Here is a 25,043-nt window from a genome sequence, read left to right as displayed (position 1 = left end):
AATTGCTTGGGCCCTGCACCCCATGGGAGACCAGGAGAAGTACCTGGCTCCTGCCATTGGATCAGCGCGGTGCGCTGGCCGCAGCTCGCTGGCCACAGCGGCCATTGGAGGGTGAACCAACGGCAAAGGAAGACCTTTCTCTCTCTCTCTCTCTCTCACTGTCCACTCTGCCTGTCAAAAAAAAATAAATAAAAATTAAAAAAAAGAATATATCTAAATGTTTTATTTCACTTGCTTGGTAAGTAGAAGATATTGTATCTTTTATCATTAAGCCTTTTTCCATTTTTACACCATCTTTAAACATCAAATAGTAAGATATTATTTTAGTATACTTTAATAAGTATATCATACTAGTCTTTTACAATGTATATGGCATGCTTATAGTACTAGATCTATCTTGTTATAACATCTTCCTATTTTTTTAATTAAAACTGTTTTTTACAGATTTTATTTATTTTTTAAATTTTATTTAATAAATATAAATTTCCAAAGTACAACTTTTGGATTATAGTGGCTTTTTCCCCCATAATCTCCCTCCCACCTGCAGCCATCCCATCTCCTGTTCCGTCTCCCACCCCATTCACATCAAGGTTCATTTTCAATTATCTTTATATGCAGAAGATCAATTTAGTATATATTAAGTAATGATTTCAACAGTTTTCACCCACACAGACATACAAATTGTAAAGTACTGTTTGATTACTAGTTATTCCATTGATTCACATAGTACAACACATTAAGGACAGAGATCCTACATGGGGAGAAAGTGCACAGTGACTCCTGTTTGTTGTTGATTTAACAATTGACACTCTTATTTATGACGTCACTAATCACCCGAGGCTCTTGTGATGAGCTGCCAAGGCTATGGAAGCCTCTTGAGTTCGCCAACTCCAATCTTATTTAGACAAGGCCATAGTCAAATTGGAAGTTCTCTCCTCCCTTCAGAGAAAGGTACCTCCTTCTTTGATGACCCGTTCTTTCCACTGGGATCTCACTCGCAGAGATCTTACATTTAGGTGGGTTTTTTTTTTTTTTTTTTTTTTTTTTGCCACAGTGTCTTGGGTTTCCATGCCTGAAATACTCTCATGGGCTTTTCAGCCGGATCCAAATGTGTTAAGGGCTGATTCTGAGGCCAGAGTGCTGTTTAGGACATCTGCCATTCTATGAGTCTGCTGTGTATCCAGCTTCCCATGTTGCATCTTTCTCTCCTTTTTAATTCTATCACTTATTATTAGCAGACACTAGTCTTGTTTATGTGATCCCTTTGACTCTTAATCCTATCATTATGATCAATTATGAACTGAAACTGACCACTTTGACTAGTGAGATGGCATTGGTACATGCCACCTTGATAGTATTTAATTGGAATCCCCTGGCACATTTCTAGCTCTACCATTAGGGGTAAGTCCGAGTGAGCATGTGCTGAACTGTACATCTCCTCCCTCTCGTATTCCCATTCTTATATTTAATAGGGATCAATTTTCAGTTAAATTTACTACTACTTTATTCCTTTTAGTAGTTTTTTTGTTCCACTTAATACTATTGGTTGAACTATTTAATTAACGCACAATTATTCTTAGGTGTTTAAATTTAACTGAAAAGTGATAAATATTTATGTAAAAGCAGTGTAATAGAGAGATGGAGTAACAGAGAGAGAGGGGGAGAGAGAGAGAGAGAGAGAGAGAGAGAGACATCTTCCATCTTCTGTGCTCCCCAAATGGCTGCTACAGCCAGATCTGGGTCAGGTTGAAACCAGGAACTGAGAACTCCATCTGAATGTCTGACATGGGAGGCTGAGATCCAAGTACTTGGGCCACCATCCACAGCTTTCCCAGGCACATAAACAAAGAGCTGAATTGGAATGGAGCAGCTGGGACTCAAAGCAGCATTCCAATATGGGAATGTGGCAGCCCCAACATCTTCCTGTTGCATTGATTCATTTTGCTTTATCAACCATTGGTGAATTTTCAAATATTTAAAACACTGGCTGTCATACCCTATTTCTTCCCTTCTAGAGATAAAATAAGTATCGACTATAGATGATTTGGTATTTTTGAAAACTCCTTAAGGAAAGTATTCTAGAACAGCTAAACTTTTTAACCTAAATTTATCTTTAAGGCTGACAAATTTCATATTGTTTTCATTGCTGACAAATTTCATATTGTTTTCATTTCATCCATCTGGTCTGAGATAAGTATCAAGTCTACCATATGTTATCCTTTCCAGCCTTGTGTCATTAGCACTGTTGACAGAAATGCTTTCTGGTATTAAAGAGATCTCCACTAAAAGGAGTGCTAGAAGAACATCACTAGAGTTTTTCCTTCAGTTTAAAATAGGTTCATTCAAGAAAGGAAGATGGGGTTATAAATAGATATTGGATCTGAAGACTTAATGTGGTTAAGATGCTTGCTTTTTTGAGAAATTGACATATATATCCTAACATTCAGTTGGATTTGTAGAATCACAAAGCAATCACAACAATCTTGAGAAAGAATAATGTTGGGAGACTCACACTTTCTGATTGAAAAGCTTTCTACAAAAATGTAGTTGTTAAGATGGTGTGACATTAGCTAAGGATCGATTAGAAGATCAGTGGAATAGAATTGAGTGTCTAGAAACTAACCCATATTTACGTTTATGTGCAGTACAACTGAAAGAGAAATGAATGAGGTATCAGATGGAATAGGTTCTGGTCTTTTATCAGTAACGTGCCTGCTATGTTTAGACAACTCAATTCATGTCTATGATCCTCATTTTTCATACCTTTGAGATGCAAATAGTAATGACTACCTCACAGCAAGAATCATATAGGAGAACTCTCAATGAAGTGTTCTAAAACAGTGTGTGTGCTTAACACAAGTTTATACCTGTTTTCATATTAAAAATATTCATTATGGAAAATTTAGAAAACAGTAAGCTTCAAAGTAGAACATAGAATTCATTCACCATCCAGATGAACTATTTTAATAATTTAAGTGTATTTCCCTTACAGTGTTTTTTGTACATATGTTTTTAATTAATATTTATATATAATGGTTTTGAGCTTTCTTATTCTTTGTTACACATTTTGAGTAAATTTAAGGTCTCATTTTTATGGAGTCTTATTTGCTTCTATTATACCCTATAATATTAAGAACATAGAGTAATTGACTTTGCCTTTACCAACAGTTTTTTAACAAGTTAAATACATTCATTTAAGTAATTTTGGTTCTATTATTTTATTTTTTAATTAATACAAACATTTATAATTTGAGGAATTTCAGTGGCATGATTTTTCATTCTGAAGTTATTTACTGTTTAGTTGGGGATTTTCTTATGCTTCTGTGACCTAGAAAATCCTCAAAACAACTTTTAAATTTTTGCTACTGTGATTTTGATTGGATTTTTTGCTTGAGGAAACACTAAAGTGGTTTCTTCTGCTATAAAGAAAAGCAAAGTATTGAAAAGAACTTAGAAAACAAATCAGAACTTGAAAAGGTTCAATCATTTTTATGCTTTTCTCAGTTGGAAGAAATATAAAGAAAACATTTATTCAAAAAGGTGCTAGGAGACATCTCAAAATATTTTTCTTGAATTAATGAAATAGAATAAAGCATCACTATTAGAATTTCTAAAGTTTTTACATTTAAAAAATCATCTTTCAAAAAGTTCATTTAAAATGGAATTAAAAGAGAAATTTATTTGTGGTATAAAATTTTTAGAAACTATAATGGAAAAATCTTTAAAAGTTTATGGAGGGGCCGGCGCTGTGGCGTAGCAGGTTAAAACCCTGGCCTGAAGCGCCAGCATCCCATATGGGTGCCGGTTCTACTCCCGGCTGCTCCTCTTCTGATCCAGCTCTCTGCTATTGTCTGGGAAAGCAGTAGAAGATGGCCCAAGTCCTTGGGCCCCTGTACCCACGTGGGAGACCTGGAAGAAGCTCCTGGCTTCTGGCTTCAGATCGGCACAGCTCCAGCAGTTGCGGCCATCTGGGGAGTGAATCAGTAGATGGAAGATCTCTCGCTCTGCCTCTGCCTCTCTCTGTAACTCTGTGTTTCAAATAAATAAATCTTTTTTTTAAAAAAAAGCTCATGGAAATGAGTATTATGAAAAAATATGCATTGATTTCAGTATTTTTGTACTAAAAAACCTAATCTCTTCATACCATTTTTCCATGAACATTTGAAAAAACAATCTTCAAGTTGGGGCCAGTGCCATGGCTGACTTGGTTAATCCTCCATCTGCAGCACCAGCATCCCATATGGGCACCGGGTTCTAGTCCCGGTTGCTCCTCTTCCAGTCCAGCTGTCTGCTGTGGTCCAGAAGGGCAGTGGAGGATGGCCCAAGTGCTTGGACCCCTGCTCCCACATAGGAGACCCGGAAGAAGCACCTGGCTCCTGGCTTTGGATCAGCGCAGCGCTGGCCATAGCGGCCATTTGGGGAGTGAAGAGTGAACCAACGGAAGGAAGACCTTTCTCTCTGTCTTTCTCTCTTACTGTCTATAACTCTACCTGTCAAATAAATTAAAAAAAAAAAAAAAAAAAACCTTCAAGTCATTTTAATTTTTGTTTGTTTGAAAGGAAGGAATACAAACACATACACACACACACACACACACACAGATTATCCACGTGCTGATCCATTCCTCAAATGCCCACAACAGCAGGGGCTGGGCCAGGTTGAGGCCAAGGGCACAGAACTCAATCTTGGTCCAAAGTGGTAGCAAGCACTCAACTAGTTGAGCTATCACCTGTTAACGTCCCATAGTGTGTGTATTAATGGGAAGCTGGAGTCAGGTGTGGAGCCAGGACTCCAACCCAGATACTTATACATGGAATGCAGTATCTCAGGGAGTGAGTTAGCCACTAGGCCAAATACTCTCCCTTCCACAAATTTTTTGAAGTACCCTTATATATCACCATTATCCAGTTTAACTAAGGAAAGGTTTGTGAATAATTTCAATCCTCAGCCATGTCTCCTACTTTTGATACTACATTCCAGTTTTGGGATATGTTTATTTTACATAATTGGCATATGCCCTGAAATGTTAATGTCAAAGAAAACTTCCTTTTTTCAAAACTTTTTGTCAAAAATTTAGAATTATGTTGGGCTGATATAATAAGATGATATCTGATTCATATAATCTAGCTTTAAACCAAATGGTATGTAACATATAAGTGATATGCTTGTGATGGTGAGTACTTAAAAATTCTGGAAGATTATACACTAAAATTACAGTAGGGCTATTACTTGATAATGAATATAAGGCAATCTAGTTTAATCCTTCTTTATGCCATTCAGAATTGTCTTTTTCCCATTAATGAACATATACTGAACATGTTTTTGTGATATATAAAAATTATTTTGAAAAACCAGAATAAATCATTCTTTAATAAACAAATATTTATGTACTTAATGTTAGGCATGGCCTTTAGTGCTATGAGTACATCAGTGAAACAAACTGTAGCTTTGCATTCTAGTGGAGGGAGATAGACAATAAACAACAAATGCAATTATAAGTAGACTAGAAAATATGTTGGAAGCTAATAAGTGTTAGAGGGAAATAGAGCGAGTTAAGGGGTACCAGGAGCTGCAGAGAAAAGATACAGTTTTAAATGCATGAACAGGACAAGCTCACTGAGAAAGCAGTGCCCTCTCACATACTCATATTTTTGAGCCCTCTTCTTCCACAATATTATGTCACTATAATATATATCAGAATAGGAATTATTTTTCAGGCATCATAAGGAAATTGAGCATTTTGATTTTATTTTAGTTATTGAGAAGAATACAGAAGCCAAATTTGTTGCTTAAAGTATGTCAGAATTTCACTTTGAGTGAAAAAAAAACCTTCTCATGGACAGTTTAAGAGAGAGGTGGTTTTTTGTGACAGGTGTTTTACCCATTCAAATGATGTAGAAATGCAGCCAAGTTTGAGAAAATTGTGTGTATGTTTGGTAGGGGTAGGGACAGATATAAATTATTATTTTTAATGCCTATTATTAAACACCAAGTTTCTGGAAACATCTCAGAGTTGATCTTATTTTGTCTTTATAACTCACAAAATCAGAGGCTCTCTCTAAAGTCACATCAACACATGGTTTTAACAGGACAATTGATATAATGGATACTCTATTATAGCACCTATAAATTCAGATTACTGATAACAAAACAAATTTCACTTGTGTAGTTCCTAACCAAACATATTTGTAGCCATTCAGTTGTCTGGATTGAAGGTAGTAAAATAGGTAATATTAATATCACTTTTGGTAAGTGTACAAAGTTAATTAACAATGAAATTAAATGCCTAGGTGGAAACCAAAAGTCTTTTAGAAGGATGCAGGATTCAACTTCAGGAATGTCCACTTTTAGGCAACCAAACTTTCCCTGGCTCTGTACGTACTTCTTAGCAAACAAAAATGTTAACTAAACTGCAGTCTCCCAAGGCTGTGCTAAGGTAGTTAAGAAATGCTGTTATTGATCAAAGCTTTGCTTTGAAATTTTCATTTGACATGTATATTTTTTGATATGTGCAAATTTAAATTACCAAAGGAATATTTGTAAAGAATTTGGAGTCATTCATAATACAAAGACATGGGTGATAAGTGGAATCATTTGAGTCATCACTGCTGCCTCCCAGGGTTCACATCAGCAGGAAGCTTAGACTGAGAATGGAGACAGGATTCAAATCCAGGCACCCATATCTGGGTGCAGGAGTTCTATTTGGTGTTGTAAACTTTCCTCTTAACACTGCTTTTGCTGTATCCCATAAGTTTTTATATGTTGTATTATTGTCTTCATTTGTTTCTGGACATTTTTTTTTATTTCTCTTTTGATTTCTTCTATGACCCACTGTTCATTCAGAAGCATGTTGTTCAGTCTCCATGTATTTGCATATGTTCTAGAGATTCCTGAGTTGCTGATTTCCAGCTTCATTCCATTGTGGTGTGAGAAGTTTCCTGGTATGATTTCGATAGTTTTGAATTTGCTGAGACTTGCTTTACTGCCTAGCTTGTGGTCAATCCTAGTGAAAGTTCCATGCCTTGGTGAGAAGAATGTGTATTCTGCAATTATAGGGTGAAAAGTTCTATAGATATCTGTTAAGTCCATTTGGTTTATAGTGTAGGTTAACTCTGCTGTTTCCTTTCTGATTTGTTTGGTTCATCTGTCCATTGCTAAAAGTGGGGTATTGAAGGCCCCCATTACTATTGTATTGGAGTCTCCCTTTAAGTTCAGTAACATATCTTTTAAATAGCTCGGTGCCCTATAATTAGGTGCATATATGTTTATAATAGTCATATCTTCCTGTTGAATTGATCCCTTAATCATCACATAGTGTCCTTCTTTGTCTCTTTTAGGAGTTTTTGTGTTAAAGTCTATTTTGTCTGATAACAGGATGGCTACAACAGCTCTATTAGTATGGAATATCTTTTTCCATCCTTTCACTTTCAGTTTGCATGCATCTTTGTTGGTGAGATGTGTTTCTTATAGGCAGCAAATATATGGGTTTTATTTTTTAATCCATTTGGCCATTCTGTGTCTTTTAACTGGAGAGTCGAGGCCATTTACATTCAAGGTGACTATTGATAAGAAATGACTTTGTGATGCCATTTTTCTGAAAGTATTTCTATGTTTTACTTTGAATTTCCTTGGTACTTCTACTGGGATATTTTCTTCCTTTACCTTCTTTCATAGTGATGACCATGTTTCTGTGTTTCTGTGTACAGCACATCATTAAGCATCTTTTGCAGGGCTGGATGGATGGTGACAAATTCTTTCCATTTCTGTTTGTTATGGAAGATCTTTATTTCACCTTCATTCATAAATGAGAGTTTTATAGGGTATGGTATTCTTGGTTGACAGTTTTTCCTCTTAAGACTTAGGCTTTATCTCACCATTCTCTCCTAGCCTGCAGGATTTCTGATAAGAAGTCTGCTGTGAGTTTAATTGGATATCCTCTGAAAATAATCTGGCATTTCTCTTCTGCACATTTTAGAATATTTTCATTATGTTTTACTGTGGTGAGTCTGATTACAATGTGTCATGGTGAAGATCTTTTCTGGTCATGTCTATTATGAGTTCTGTGTGCTTCCTGTGCTTGGATGTCCCTTTCTTTCTCCAAATTAGGGAAGTTTTCTTTTATTGTTTCACTAAAAAGGCCTTCTAATCTTTTCTCTCTTTCACACCTTTAGGTACTTCTAGAAAACATATGTTGGGTCGTTTGATAGTATCCTGTAGATTCCCATCAGTGTTTTTTAGTTTTCTAATTTCCTCTTCTTTTTTTTTGGTTTGACTGTATAATTTCCTGTGCTTTGTCTTCTTAATCAGATATTTCTTCTTCTGTTTCACCAATTCTGTTGTTAAAGCTTTCCACTGCCTTTTTATTTGTTTTATTGAATTTTTCTTTTCCATTTAGTTCCATGAATTCCTCATTTCATTTCAGTTTGATTTCTCTTTAAGATCTCAATTTTGTGGGAGAAATTTTCTTTCATGTCATGTATGGATGTCATTAGTTAATGCATTTGCTTCTGATTACTTCTATCTTATCAGTTTTTTTTTTAATTCCATTTCTGGCATTTCTTCAATCTCATCATCTTTACAATCTAGTATTGATGTGTTTTGTTCTTTTGGGGATGTCATGTTTTCTTCCTTATTGTTTCTTGAATTGGTGCATTTGTTGTTTGGCATTTGTGGAGATACTTATTGGTTTCTTTGTTTTTTCTTTGTGGCAGCTTTTATCTTTGTACTAAGCCTCTGTAGATTAGTGGAGTGTCTGCTTTAAGTGAAAATCTAGAGGCTAGGGAGCTCTGTTCAGTTCTCCAGGGTGAATTTTATGTCTAATGTGACACACCCAGGTTTGGTGTGGTAAATCTCCTTTATTTTATTTTTTTTTTTTAATAAGAAGTGAGGTTTATTCTGCTCAGCTGAGCTCCTCTCCTCAAAGGAGACCAGTGCCTGAATGCTAGTCCCAGTGGGTATAATATTCATCTGCTCTGCCTCAAAGACCACACAAAGGATCTGTGCAGTCTTCAGGGTAAGCTCTGATTCCCCAGCAATGTCCCTTACCAGGCAACCAGAAAGCCCTGAGGGTATGGACCCTTCCACTGTGACTGTCCAAATTCCCAGCCACACCATGAATCTTCCTACACATCCTCAGTTTTTTCACAGTCCCAGCACACAAGCCTCTCACAATCATGAGCACCAAGAGCACCAAGCCCCTGTTAGTTCTCTGTACCAGATTCGGGAGTCTCAACTTGGCACCAACAAGAGCTGGCTCAGCTGTACGTATGTCCAAAATGGCACCCGTTCTCTATCAGCTTGTTACAGGATGCCAATGCAGGTGAGAGAGAAACATGCCCCTCCTTTTTTTTTCCTCTAGTTTGGCAGGTACACTATCCCCCATGGGGCTACGAGCAGGAGTCCCGCTAGGCTCTTCCTGCAGCTTTATAGCCAGTGGCTTGGGCTGCTGCAGTCTGGTCTTACTCACTCTCCAACACTGGTGTGGAGGCTCTTGGCTGCTGAGGTCCTGAGATGTGGGTGTTCCTACTCTCCACATAGGTCCACTGTGTCCCTCTATTTTGCATAGAGTTTTCTATGCCATTTTCTCCTTAACTCTTCCCTGAAACTTCATTTTCTCCACTTTTTAAAAACTATATTCTCCTAGACTAGAGCAGTAAGCTCCCTCCCTACTCTTCCAACTTTCTAACATCTAGCTAATCAGGAAAAGCTTACTTACTGTGTGTAATTGTCCTAAGGTTGGCAATTTTTTTTTTAGTTTCGTATTTATATTCACTTTCACAAAGGTCTTCTTTCAGAATAGTGTAACTATGAGGTACCCTAGACAGTTTTAATATTTGAAGCTCTAACAATTTTGCTCTGACTGTGAATCGTGTTTCCTACCCATACTTGTAAGGCATCATATTTGCCATTAGTTTACAGCCAAAGCTATTTTCATGTTAATGTAACAAAGCCATTTTAAAATTTAATAATTAACCTTTCAGATTTTTTTTTATTTTTTGTCATGATTACAAACATTAATGAAACTTCACTGATTATATTTGCTTACTCATAATTGTCAGGTATCAGCTATTAATTCACTGTTTGTTTACTGAACTCATTAAGCAACTGTGTTCCTGTCCCTGTACTAAGTGGAGGGATATAAAGCCATTTATATTGTGACCATGTTGATCAGAATTTACTTCCTCTTCTTTCTTTGCTACTGATGTCATCCACAGTCATTTGACATTTTAAAACCACCTATCTGATTAAAAGAGGAACTGATTTCTGTCCTTGCATTTAAACTTCCCTATACAGACAGGCTATGTTCCTTTTGAGGAGGCAGGAGTGCAAGCAGACCACAAGAACTTTAAAAATTGTATTGTTTTCTCATTAGTGCAAACTTAATTCTGGGTCTTTTATGTGCTCAGAATGTCTTTTGGCGCTCTCTCTTTTTTTTAAGTCTAGGAATACTTTCTGTCCAAAAGCAATTGCAAAAGGGAAAAATGAGAAATGGACAGTTGAGTGAGGGTAGCCTATCACTGGAATTTGTTTATTCATTTTCTGGGACCCCATTCAAGTGCTATGCTTCCTGTGAAGGCTGACTCCTTTTCCTTTGCCCACCAGATGGAGCCACTTTGTATGCAGCCTTCATATCTCCAGTTGGAAAGTCCTTACCCATTGCTCCAAATCCCTAAGCCCTTTGCATACACTTAGTGGTAAATAAACACATCTTGAACTGAATCCAAATCCTACTTTATGTAAAGATTTATTCATTTATGTGAAAGGCAGGGTGACAGAGAGAGGTTGAAAGGGAGAGATAAAGAGAATGAGTTCATTTTCTGAATGCCTTCAACAACCAAGGCTAGGCCAGACCAAAGTTAGGAGCTGGGACCTCTATCTAGGTCTCCCATATGGGTGGCAGGGACCCAGAGCCATCATTTGCTTCTTTCCCAAGCACATTAGCAGGGAGGAGGATAGGAAGCAGAGCAGAAGAACTCGAAGTGGCCCTCTGATATGGGATGCTGGCATTGCAAGCCGTGGCCGACTCTACTGTGCACAGCGCCACACACCCATGCTTCTTTAAGCAGGCTCCAGTCCCTTCAAAAAGCAGGAACACAATAATACTTAATAATTAATCTTAATAATATATTTAATCTGGTTATAAAGGATAATGCAAAATAAATGAAAGTGGAAAATTATGGGAGGGTTTGAGGTAAGATGGGGAAAAATGAATAAAATAATTTCTTGTAGTCCATGTTGAGTCCTCTCAATTCTGATCACTCAGAAATATAGAAATAAAAAGGTGAGAGGAAGTCCACAACTATGTAAGACGTAAGATGGGAGAGATGTTCTGCTGTGGTTTATAACCACCCAGAACTACACTTAAATAAAAGAGAAGTGAAAGTATTATTCTTTGTTCTGGATACCAACCACTACGTACTTATGACGCACATAAAGAAAATCATGCGCAAACACACACGCATACACACACACACACCCACTCAAGATAAAGTATTTAAAAAGAAATCTGGGCAATTGTTTGATCCAACAGTTAAAATTCCCCTTTCCTCCTATCAGAAGCCTGGACTCCTTCCCCTCACTCTGAAGCCTGATTTTTGTTTTCTCACTGTTGATCACTTCAGGAAGTACTGGTGATGCCTCAATTGGGCATCCTGCTACCTATGTAGGTGGCATGGAGTGGATTCCCAGCTGCCAGCTTCTGTCCATTCTGGCTGTTTGCAGGCATTTGAGGAGTGAATCAGCTGACGGGAGCTCTGTTTGCCTGTCTCTTTCTACCTCTTGAGAAATAGATTGTTTTAAAAAAGGAGACTTATTTTTTGGTGGGAGGGGGAGGACTTTATATCACACAGTGATTCTCATTCTTATTTTTGCTCCAGTAGGTGATGTTTCTAGGAGGAATTCTGGTAATTGGTACCATGAGTAAAGTAGGAATCAGGGAAGGACTTTGATACAGACTGACTGTATTATGTGGATGCATCACTTAATGCATCTGGGAAGCTGGATCATACTGTCCTTTCTTAAAGCCTGAAGTAACTAAAGAGCTCTCGTAGTCATTTGGGAAGCTGCAAAGGATTGGGGAAAGTCCCATTGCAAATACCCTCTGTAATCCTTTATGGGCAAATTTTTTTTGTAGTAAGAGACTAAGAATAAAATGACCAATTAAATTTTGATATTCCCTACCCCCCATCATACACACACACACACACACACACATACACACACACAAAGGGTTACATGGTTTATGGCAGTTCATCTTTTTTATCTTAATCCATGCCGGCCTGTATTATTCTCTCAAGCAGCCCTATCTTAATTGAGTAAGTATTGCTGTGCTTAAAAAGTATTCAGATGTGTGCATTGTTTTATTTGGAATATTATAGAAAAATCAATTTGATTTTACATTTTGGATTTTACATGTTTAAACTGTCAAAGATTCTCTGTGGTAAAAATAACTTCTATGTGCTTACCAATGTACACTTGAAAGATTGTGTAGTTATTGTCAACCATTTAAGCATGAAAAAAATCATGTGCGCCAACAAACATGATGTAGAATTCCCTTGGCTTATGGGGGAGGCACAGAAATACCACATGAGGAGTAATTTTGAAAGAAGGAATTTTTCTAACTTAAAAAATTTATATGTGCATATAATTCACATAAGCTCTTTTAACCTGAAATGGTTTTGATACTTAGGTGAACAGATTTGTTAAAGGATTCACATGTGGATGCTTTTACTTTATTTCCAAATAATAGGGTTTGAAGTAAAAAAAACAAAAAGATATCTGGAAAGATGAGTATGTATCTCATCTCACCAAATAGTGTTTTTTTTTTTTTCTTGCTTGTGGGCCAACCCAGGGCCTTAGACTCAATAATTTAAATGTTGACTGGACAAACAATTATGTTTCTGTTGGCACGTAAAGAGGTAATTGCTTTAGTGCTTTAGTTCTTTCAATTGTTTGATAGAGGTTTGCATGTTCCAAAGCAGAAAATTCTGCAAAATAATGAGCTGTAAGCAGAGAACTGAAGAATTCTGGCATAAAGTATTAAGATGTTGAGAACTAGAGAGAGATAAAGCGTTTGATTATAAGCTGAGACCAGAGTCTGTCTGTCTCTTTCTCTATTTTTAACTAGGAAAAACTCTGACTTTCCAAAGTGTGTATTTTTCCTTCTTTGTTTTGTTATTCTAAGTGTTTTTCTTTTTTAGATAGTCTGACTCATACCCCCAGAGAATTAATTTAGTGAGTAAGAAGTTTATTTAAAGTCTTGCATGCAGAATGAGTCGTGGTTTCACTGGGGAAGATGGGGTGAGTGACATGAATCTAGAGATGAGAAAAGAAAGTGTCCATCTGCCAGCAGTCTTTCCTGGAAGGAAGTTTGAAGAAATGTGTGTGAACTAAGAGGTGGCCTGTCATAGGAGGGAAAGAGGTTGCAAAATCCTGTATTTGTTTACAGTCATACTTATAACATTCTTTGTTTACAATTAGGCTTATAACATACTAGCATACTGTGTTCTTAGTACGTTCCTTTGAGTCCACTGGGAGCTGACTCGTGATTTAGATAATATATATATATAATTAGATAATATATGTAATATATATATTTAAATAAAAAATATATATATATTTGTCTGAGAGAGAGAAATCCTATCCACTGGTTCCCAAATGCCTTAACAACCATGACTGAGCCAGGCCAAAGCCAGGAACCCCAAATTCAAACCAGACATTCCACATAGGTGACAGGGACCCAAGAACTTGAACCATCACTGGCTGCTTCCCCAGGTGTGCATTAGCGGGAAACAGGAATTGGGAGCTGAGTGCAAGCTCAGGTATACCCTTATGGGATGTGGGATATCCCATTTGGCATCTTCACCATTAGGCCAAATGCCTGTCACCTAGGTTGAACATCTTTGTTCTCTTGGGTTGCATGGTCTTGAAACTTCATTATTTTGGAGGTTGTGCAAATGCTGGGCATTTGTGTATATTCATCTAGGTAATAGTCTTCTGTTAAGGCATCCTGAAAACAATCTATTTTCCTGTGTGGATCCTGGGAAATGCCAGTTGCATTACTTTGCTGTGGGAGTGCAAGGACTTCGTGGAATCTCCAATATCCAAATGGTTTCAGCTCCTGCTTGAAACTACAGTTAAAGCAGAACTTATCCAGATTCTGCTGCTAATTCCATATGAAAAAAAGGGAAGAGTTGATAATGACTCAGCTACTTTGGTTAGGAAACATAAATATAATTAGTTTTTTAAACATAGATAATTCTAAGAGCCTGACATTATTCTCTTTCATTTTTCTTAATAATGTTTTCTCATCTCTCTATGGGTTATTATTTTAAAGTATCACAAAGTCTTTTAGAGAGCAATTATCTTTATATATGTGTCACTGCTTTTAAAAAATCAAGCATATATAATTAGTGTTACATAGAAAAATAACAAGGTGGCTGTTTGGGCAAGAGAGAAATTTTCACTTAGATGTATGCTATTGTTTGGTTACATTGTCAAACTGTTACTTTTAGAGCCTCTATGTGTTAGAATAGCTGTTTATTCATAATTTTCCTGGATAAATGTTTCAATTTTTTGAAATTTCAAATTTTTGAAATTACTTTTTTGAAAAGGTAATATGTGCCCATGATTACAAGTCAGAGATGTAAAAAGGTACTGAAAAAAGGTTAATAGTATCTTTGTTTACTATTAATAATGGAAATTTTATTCTTTGTACAAAGTCAAAATCATGTTAGATGTTCCCATTTTCTTCCCCATGCTGTAGATAGTACTTTTAAAACTTGCTTTAAAGGCAAGTATTGTGGCACAGTATATTAAGCTGGCACTCGCGATGCTCCAATCCCAAGAGTGATGGTTCCAGCCTGCTTCCCATTCAGCTTCCTGCTAGTATGGCCTGGGAAGGTAGCAGATGATGGCCCAAATGCTTAGGCTTCTGACACTCATGTAGGAGACCTGGATGTAGTTCTTGGCTCCTGGCTGCAGCCCAGCTCAGTCCTTGTTGTTGTAGTCATTCTGGGAATGAACCAGAGGAAGATCTCTGTCTCTCCAAATCTGACAGGCTGCCTTTCAAATAAATAATTTTTTTTAAATTAAACTTGTCTGTTTCACAATATATCATGTACATGATTTCACATACAGAAATTAAAAAAAAAAACTGTGTAAAATTTCATGCTATATTATACATATTTGAGTCACTTTCTTTTCCTGATGGAGTTTCAGATTGTTTTCAATGCTGCAAAAAAGTCTTGCCAGGAAGTTAAAGAGCCCAGTTAGGGAGCACCCCTATGGATTCAAGTGCTCCTGCCAACCATCTGTAAACTGTAAACACATTCAGTCAGGAAGATAAGGTGACTTTTCACTGAGAAAACTCCATCTTCCCATACCCCTGCAGGACTGGGCTGGGTAAGCATCTGGTCTACCGTGGTGCAGCATGACATCCTGTCTACTCAGTATCAGTGGTGGGTTCTTAAAGGGAAATGGAGCTGAGTGCAAGTTGAAAAATGACCAGGAAAGCTTCAGAGTACAGCAGCCTTACTGCTTAGTCTCCTTGTATAGCTAATTCTGCCGTTTAAGTAGTATGATTATAACCAACAAACTTAAGTTTTGTGATGATTTTATTTTCTAGCATCAGTCTACAAAAGGATTAATTTATAGTCTATGCCTGAAAGAATAATACATAGACAAAATCAAAAACTTATAAAACAAATAAATTTTGAAATAAAGATAGGACACAGAATTTTTTTCTTTCATGTTGATGGCCTATTCTGTGAGCCACATTTAATGGAATTTGTTTTTTAATTTGAGAGGCAAAGCCAGAAAGAGAGAGGGAGAGAGAGAGAAAGAGGGAGAGAAAGTTCTATCTACTCTTTCACTCCTTAATACTCTGAGTGGCCAAAGTGGGGAGCCAGAAACTCATTCCAGATCTCCCCTGTGGGAGGCAGCAACCCAACCACTTGAGCCATCAGTGCTGCCTCCCATAGTCTGCATTAGCAGGAAGCTGGAGTCAGGAGCTGAAGCCAGTAATCAGCTAGGAACCAAACCTAAGTGCTCTGATATGGGATGCAGCTATTTGAACTGCTGTGCTTAATGCCTGCTCCTTCAGGCCACCTTTTAAAAGTTCTTTTCCTTTTTTCTATTTTTTTAAGATTTTATTTATTTATTTGAGAGGTAGAGTAACAGACAGTGAGAGGGAGAAAGAGAGAAAGGCCTTTCTTCTGCTCGTTCACTCCTGGCCGGAGCTGCGCCAATCCGAAGCCAGGAGCCAGGAGCTTCTTCCTGGTCTCCCTCGTGGGTGCAGAGGCCCACGTAGTTGGGCCATCTTCCACTGCTTTCCCAGGACACAGCAGAGAGCTGGATTGGAAGAGGAGCAGCCAGGACTGCACCCATATGGGATGCCAGTGCTTCAGGCCAGTGCTTCAACCCATTGCACCACAGCGCCGGCCCCTAGAAGTTCTTTTTCAATATATAAGTATTCTTTTAACATATCCCATTTTGCTCGAGAAATTTACCTTTTTTATTTAACATGCATAGCACTTAAATACTTAAAATAATATATCTTAATATTTTATATGTATTTTTATCTTTGATTTTAAGATTCTGGGTTACCAGGCAAGTATTCATGAAACTGCCCCTCAAAGCCTAGCCTACTAAATTTGCAGTTACACTCGAAGACATATCCCATACATAACACTCGCTTCTAATGTGATGTTATGATTAATGACAGAATGAAAGCTTGGAAATAAGATGTGGTTCCAAACTGTGTCAGCACTTCCACAAGTTGTAGAGAACAGATCTTTAATTGAAAGTTGTGGGGATGCAAACTGGTAAAGCCACTATGGAAATCAGTTTGCAGATGATTGCTCAGAAACCTGAATATAGACCTACCATACAACCTAGGTATTCCACTCTTTGGAATTTACCCAAAGGAAATTAAATTGGCAAATAAAAGAGCTATCTATACCTCAATGTTTATTGCAGCTCAATTCACAATAGCTAAGATATGGAATCATCCTAAATGCCCATCAGTGGAAGACTGGATAAAGAAATTTTGGGATATGTAGTCTATAGAATACTATACAGCAGTAAAAAAAAATGAAATCTGGTCATTTGCAACAAAATGGAGGAATGTGGATGACATCATGCTGAGTGAAATAAGCCAGTCCCAAAGAGACAAATATCATATGTTCTCCCTGATCGGTGACAACTAACTGAGCACCTAAAAGGAAACCTGTTGAAGTGAAATGGACACTATGAGAAACAGTGACTTGATCAGCCCTTGCCCTGACTGTCGAGGAACAACTTACTATTTTATTCCTTTTAGTGTTTTTTTTGTTCTACTTAATACCATTGGTTGAACTCTTTAATTATAGTTATTCTTAGTCATTTAAATTTAACTGAAAAGTGATCCCTGTTAAATATAAGAGTGGGAATAAGAGAGGGAGAAAGATGTACAGTTCGGCACATGCTCACTTGGACTTACTCCTAATGGTAGAGCTAGAAATATGCCAGGGGAGGGGCTGGCGCCATGGGTCACTTGGTTAATCCTCCGCCTGCAGCGCCGGCATCCCATATGGGTGCTGCGTTCTAGTCCCAGTTGCTTCTCTTCCACTCCAACTCTCTGCTGTGGCCCAGGAAGGCAATGGAGGATGGCCCAAGTGCTTGGGCCCCTGCACCCACATGGGAGACCAGGAAGAAACACCTGGCTCCTGGCTTCAGATAGGCATAGTGCCAGCCATAGTGGCCATTTGGGGAGTGAACCAGCAGAAGGAAGACCTCTCTCTCTCTCTCTCTCTTCTCTCTCACTGTCTATAGCTCTACATGTCAAATTAAAAAAATATTAAAAAAAAAAAAAAAGAAATGTGACAGGGGATTCCAATTCAATCCCATCAAGGTGGCAGGTACCAATGCCATCTTACTAGCTAAAGTGATCAGTTTAAGTTCATAATTCATCAGAAGGATAGGATTAAGTGTCAAAGAGATTACATAAATAAGACCAGTTCCTGTAAATAATTGATAGAATTAAAAAGGAGAGAATGATCCTACATGGGAAGCAGGATACACAGGATACACAGCCCTCAACAGCACTCTGGCCTCAGAATCAGCCCTTAAGGCATTCGGATCCAGCTGAAAAGCCCATGAGAGTTTCGCAGGCATGGAAAGCCAAGACATTGTTCCAAAAAAAAAAAAAAATGACCTAAATGAAAGATCTCTGTGAGTGAGATCCTAGCAGAAAGAACTGGCCATCAAAGAAGGCAGTACCTTTCTCTGGAGGGAGAGAGAACTTCCACTTTGAATATGGCCTTGGTGAACTCACAGGCTTCCATAGCCTTGGCAGCTCATGATAACAGCCTCGGGTGATTACTGAAGTCATAAATAAGAGTGTCAATTGTTAAATCAACAATGAGAGTCACTGTGCACCTGCTCCCCTGTAGGATCTCTGTCTTTAATGTGTTGTACTATGCAAATTAACAGTAAAGCTACTACTCAAACAGTACTCTATACTTTGTGTGTCTGTGTGGGTGCAGTCTATTGAAATCTTTACTTAGTATATATAAGTTGATCTTCTGTATATAAAGATAATTTAAAATGAATCGTGATGAAGAATGGGATGAGCGAGGGAGTGGGAGATAGGATGGTTGCAGGTGAGAATGAGGTTATGGGGGGAAAAGTTGCTATAATTCAAAAGTTGTACTTTTGAAATTTATATTTATTAAATAAAAGTTGAAAAGAAAAAAAAAGAAAGTTGCATATCGTGGATAGTGGGGTTGCTCACAAAAGAACCAAACATTGGGACTGGCATTATGGTGCAGTGGGTTAAGCTAAAACTTGTGACCCTGGCATCTCATATTAGAGTTCTTTGCTTCTGACCCAGCTTCTTGCTAATGCACCTGGAAAAGTACTGGTTGAATGCCCAAGTGCTGCCACCCACATGGGAGACCCAGATAGGGTTCCTGAATCTTGGTTTTTGAGGTTGAGCCCATTTAGGGAGCGAATCAGAAGATGGAGAATCTTTCTCTCTCTCTCTCTCTCTCTCATTTAGGGAGCGAATCAGAAGATGGAGAATCTCTCTCTCTCTCTCTCTCTCTCTCTCTCTCTCACACACACACACACACACACACACACACACACACTGTGTACCCCTGGGTACTAAATTAGTAACTGTGCGACTTTAAATGAGTCACTTAATTTTATGGGTCCCAATTTCCATCCTCATTGACAAAGTGAGGGTCATACCTTACTACCTCACAGAATGTTTTGGAAGTTTAAATGCTCACATTTCCTGTGACTCTTGAAAAGATGAAAATATCTGGAAGAAGAGTGCCTCCTTTCTTGGTCAATTTCAGACTACTCCTGAACTCCCAAGTAAGCTCAACATATATTTCTTGGATGCTATAGACTGAAGGATTTTCTAGAATCAAGTGTGTAACATTTATAATTTCACTTCATTTTTATCATTTTTAAAATTTATTAACTATTTGGAAAGGGCTGCATTGTAACAACCATGAAAAATTTGGCTTTGTATATAAGCTAGGATTCACATATTTCTGTACTTATAAGTGTCACAAATTGTTATTTCCATCCCTTGGTGATCCTTAGCATATTCTGTGTTATCTGTTTCCTCCCCTTGCATGAATACCTTTGTCTCCCCTTTGAGAATACAAGTACCCTAAGTGTATCTTACAGCTGTACTTTCAATGCCTGAGAGGCTGACATCTAATAGTTTTTGAATAAATGCTGGCTGCAGCTTCTGCTGCCACCACTGCAGCTTCTTTTATTTTATTTTAATTTATTTTATTTTATTTTGAGAGGTAGAGACAGAAAGAGGGAGAGACAGAGAGAAAGGTCTTCCATCTGCTGGTTCACTACCCAAATGGCAGCAGCAGTTAGAACTGGGCCAATCAGAAGCCAAGAGCCAGGAGCTTCTTCCAGATCTCCCACATGGGTGCAGGGGCCCAAGCACTTGGACCATCTTCTACTGCTGTCCCAGACCCTTAGCAGAGAGTTGGATCAGATGGGTTGCCTCAGGTGGAGGCAACACTGGCTCCTGCAGCTGCTTTTAAAATACTGAAGCTTTTAAAATACTGAAGCTTTTAAAATACTGAACTTAGGAAAGATTCATTGGAAAACATCATATGAAGAAGAAGGATCAGCTTTAGAATAAATAACTGCTACCTACCCCCCAGGACGGTGCTTGATCTCTTGAGAATTCTTTCTTAGAGAGACAATTGCTAGGAAAGCAGCGATGCTTCAGAAAGCATCATTATTTACCGCATCTACTCAAAGGCAAGGAAAGATAAAAATGGGTCTTAACTTTCCTAACATGAACGTGCATCTACTGAAAATTGCTTTGGGGACCAGAACAGATCAAAAGACGCAGCTTTCCATGGGGAAAAAGCCTTTGAGATAGGTTGAATTTCTCATTTCTAAAGAATAAGAACAGAGATTGATCTGTGTAGTCTCTACGAATTACAGTGATTTGATTGCAGCTTGACCGAGCACCGTAAGCAAATTCTGGCAGGCAGAGTCTCTACAGGAGTGGTCAAGCAAGTCAGTGCTCATTTCCTTCCAAGCCCTGGTTTGGCTGATTTATACATAGAAAAGCAGAACAAGAGGCAAGGGACTACTGCCTCCTAAAACATCCGAGTGGCTAGTTCAGCTCAGGGGTTATTTATAACAATCTGGCTCCCGGCTGAGGACTTCCTGTTCTATTCGGCAAATGTGAAAATGGAAGGTCCAGGAGCATTGCAGTAGACGGAGATGAAGATGGTAGTCACTGAGAGATTCTCATGCCCATTGGTGATTCTTTACCTCTGATGAGGCTCACCCTTTTCTTCATGTGCGCCTTCTATTTGTAGATGTTGCTATGAAGACAGATTCATCAAGCATGACTGATGTGGAGTCTATGGTCACTAATTTTGCAACTTCAGCGAGAGCAGGCCGCCGGAATGCCTTACCGGACATCCAGAGTTCAGCTGCTACAGCGGGAAGCTCAGAATTACCCCTCAAACTGGCGGACCTCTCTGTGAAGGAAGGTAATACTCAAAATGCTCTGAAAATCAGCAGCGTTTCTCTCTTCTTAATCAATCCTCTTCTCTGAAACGGTTTTTCTTTTAAGTAAAAGTTAAGTGCTCTTTTTTCCTGTTTAGTAAAACCGCTCAGCTCTTGCTTAAGGCTAAGTAGCCTTTTCAGCCTTTCTGAAGTCGATGATTTATCTATCTGTGTCGCAGAGTGGATGTGGAAACTGAAGCTTTATTTATTTCCTAAATGTGTGCGATCATGCACAGGACGAGTAACCGAGAGTATAAAGGTGACTAAAAATAATCCTTTCCTCAATGAGCGTATGAAATTTTTGAGAAGCACCCAGAAATGAAATAATTTTCCTACTGCCATCCGCTGACAACTTGCCTTGGAAACTTTTACTTCAGAGTCATATTCTGCCATGCCCTCCCACTTGTGTTGAGGAAGATTTTTACAATTATGGATGAGGCTTTTTAAGTAGCTTATTGTGTGAAATGTGATTCTTCTTCAAGTAGTAGACTAATTCAAAATAAGAAAAAGGATACTTTTCAAACTAATGAAGGCCTTGTGTCTTTCTCACCATTGCCTACATACAATTAGGTAGCTGCCAGAGTGCAGTTTTCTGAGAACAAATACAAAGATACATTGAATAAAGTGCTAAAAGAGTTTTTCCCTTAAAACACATGAAAAGATAAAAGGGAATTTTAATTCCAAGCCATTACCAAAATGCCCTTGCCTTATGCTGTGTTTTTTACTCTAGACTTTGTGTGTGTGTGTGTGTGTGTTTGCTTAGAAATTTATTAATGATGACATTGAGACAAGAGAATGCTAGAAGTTGCTACACGTCGACTCTATTCATGGGAATCCAAGTAGAGAGACACTTTGGTTTTTAGCCTCAGAAAGTTATTCACCACCTGGTAAAATTGCAAATGTTCCTGGTTTGATCTCTATGAAATATTTATATCCTTGTTAGGCCAGAAACTGTGGACAGATCTTGAAGCTACATGCTTACCTGACATTTTTCCTAAGGTCATTATGTTTCTTATTTGGAACACTGCAAGTAACTAGAAAAGCACACACATACACATAAAGCATTAGGAAAAGAAAGAGAAAAATAGAAAATGAAGAAAATTAATAAAACATATAGTTTTTTTTACTTTTAAGTTGAAAAATATAATACAATGCTCATAACACCATACTGTAGTAGAAGGGCCCATATTAGATTAGGGAAGTAGAGAGGATAATCATTCCATTTTTATATTAAAAAACAAGTCTAATTAGCGTTTATATAACTTGAAGCACACGCACAAAACTTTATCCTTACTGCAATAGTCAAAGGAAAAGGAACAAGTTTGCTGTGACAGAGTTAGTAGTCTTGCCCTTTTTTTTTTTTTTTTTGCTCACTAGAGAGATCCTTTCCTGGAAGACTACTGTTCCTTTTGTTTAATCATTTTCTTTACATAATTTTGAAATAAAGTCAAAGGCATCAATTAAGAAATTCAAAATGTTAAAAAGGAATCTACATATGACAGTAGCTGTTAAAGACTAAACAAAAGGACTTAGAACTCTGAAAGTAAATGGCATAAGTAGTGCTTTCTTAGCATAACTGTAAATAAGTTGTTTTAAGGTCTACTTTTTTTCTTATTAGCTAAGGACAAGCATTTTTTTTCAAAGATTTATTTATTTTTTTGAAAGTCAGAGTTACATGCGGGAGGGGGGTCTTCCATCTTCTGGTTCACTCCCCAAATGGCCACAACGGCTGCAGCTGCACCAATCCAAAGCAAGGAGCCAAGAGCTTCTTCTGGGTCTCCCATGTGGGTGCAGGGGCCCAAGGACTGGGGCCATCTTCTGCTGCTTTCCCAGGCCAGTGCAGAGAGCTGGATCAGAAGTAAAGCAGCTGGGACTCGAACCGGTGCCCATATGGGATGCTGGCACTGCAGGCAGCGGCTTTACCCTCTATGTCACAGCACCAGCCCTAAGCACAAGCACTATTTAGAATTTAAAAAGGAATGGTTACCAATTGTTAACTACAAAGTGAAAGCTGGGGTGTGTCTTATAAATTATGGTTTCATTTAAAAATACAAATTCTAGGAATTGGCATTTGTCTCTATGATGAAATTGCTGCTTTGGGGTATCCAAAACTGGAATTCAGGACCTTGGTTTGAATCCAGACTTCTTGCTGATCCTCTTCCTGGGAGGAAGCAGATGGGCTCAAGTACTTGGATCCCTTCCACCCTGTATGGCTTCTATCTGCCCCAGCCTTCGCTTTGTGGGCATGTGGAGAGTGAACTAATAGATAGAAGATCTTTCTCCTTTTGCCTATAAGTCCCTATGCCTTTCAATTAAAACATTAAGAAACAAATTATCACAAATATCTGCAGCTTTTCCTCAGGCCTAGCTCTTTGTTTTTAAGTTTAGTTTCTTTAGTGATAAGTGTAAATACTTCAAAAAGTTAGTGAAAATATGCTTATCTTGGTCCAAAACTTTTTTGAAACTGATTCACAACATACATAGTACACATTTTCCATGAAATGTTTCTACTTAGGTAAAACCAAATGTAGAATCTTAGATAATCTTGTATGCCATGTTGAAATTAACCTGAGTTTTGCCTAGTTCATTGTCCGTATTAATTTGTCCCTTACAAATTGATAACTGTAAAAGGGAGGATCATGATGCCTTATAACATGTATCAGCAAGAGCCAAATAAAATGCATCCCCAAATATTCTACAGGTCACAAAGTGACTTTTCTTAACTTCATCATTACCACTTATGTGATCTGTCATTCAGTTTAGTGCACACCAAGTGCTAGGTACCAGTCTAAAAACTAGCCATGTAGTGGCCCCTAAGGCAGATTTAAACTGCTGTTTGCATGGATCTCATACTGCAGTGGAGGAGATAGATTCTATACAAGTAAGTCAGTAGTGGTATGTTTTATCAGATAATTTTACCGAAGACTATTTTAGGTTGTGAAATTAGGGAAACTCTAAGTGAAATATGAATGACAACCATATATTTTGAATAACTAAATATTCCAGCCACAACTTTTTACTTCAAATATAAGAGCATATTTGCAGAAGGAGCAGCTAGTAAAAAATTCTTAGGGTAGAACACGAGGGACACTGTCAAGAAGTTTAAATGCTGACACCCATGGACTCAAGACAGTGGGGAGAGATGAAGAGTGACACAAGATGACTTTGGAGATGTAAGCAAGAGCTAAATCTTGTGGGTTTCAGAAACTGGGGTGAAGAAATAGACTTCTGAGTGGGAGGATTTCCAGCAGGATAGTGTAGTGAGATATCATTTATATTTAAAACATTCACAGTCTGTTATGTGGAAAGTGCATTTCAGGAGAGCAATAATGGAAATAGATTAGGAGGCACGACCATCACTAGGAAATCTTTTGGAGCCAGATTAAGCATTCAGGCTCACAAAAATGCATGTGATTCCAGTCTACTCAGAAGTATACACACGATGAAGCAAAGCAGGCAAGGAGGGCAGCATCATATAATCTCTGAGAGCCTTATAGAAACTTATATGGCGAACCTGGGGCTTGGTCTCTGTGTTGCTCCTCTTCTCCCCACACCACCAATTGAGAACCCAGCTACAAAGAGTCAAGAGTTTTACCAATGAGGGTAATAGGTTAGAAGCCCCATCTCCTAGATGACCTGATACTTTGTGACAAGTCCTTGGACACTGCCCCTTATCTTCCCTGTGTGAGACTTGTTCAGTTACAAGATTCATAGTCTATAAGGAAGTCCAATGCTATGGTTTCCTACAGTGTATTTATAGTTCATATCTAGTTTCTGTCAGTAGTGATGTATTTTACCATTTTTATTGTATTTACCATAAGCTTAGAACTAGGCTAACATTCCATTTTAATGTAGTTTCTAATAATGGAAAATTAAACCCAAGTCAAATTTGCCTTTATAGAAGGAGAAAGGTGTTAGCCTTTATCAGTGGAGAGTGCTGGAGTGAGTGATGGTTTCTTCAAATAAGTAGTTGGATTATGGATATGTTTTGTAGG

General features: G+C 38.0%; 1 protein-coding gene across 14 annotated transcripts in view; it reads left to right on the top strand.

Annotated features, from left to right (window-relative positions):
* The window catches only part of PKIB (cAMP-dependent protein kinase inhibitor beta), a 136,743-nt gene that overhangs the window by 101,100 nt on the left and 10,600 nt on the right, over positions 1 to 25,043 (top strand). For 13 of the 14 annotated variants that reach the window (XR_011388544.1, XR_011388545.1, XM_008263451.4 and 10 more), the window contains one exon: positions 20,856 to 21,032. Coding sequence is in view for 12 of the 14 variants with exons in the window: in XM_070073643.1 (XP_069929744.1) it covers positions 20,856 to 21,032 (177 nt within the window). In the remaining 2 variants the exon portion in view is untranslated. Of the gene's footprint in view, positions 1 to 20,588; positions 20,767 to 20,855; positions 21,033 to 25,043 lie in introns of those variants that run through there. The other variant, XM_008263450.4, reaches the window with a different exon arrangement.

Source organism: Oryctolagus cuniculus, chromosome 5 (assembly GCF_964237555.1).
Source record: "Oryctolagus cuniculus chromosome 5, mOryCun1.1, whole genome shotgun sequence".
NCBI lineage: Eukaryota > Metazoa > Chordata > Mammalia > Lagomorpha > Leporidae > Oryctolagus > Oryctolagus cuniculus.
Note: the sequence above shows the minus strand (reverse complement) of the source record. Positions and strands in the feature narration are given on the sequence as shown.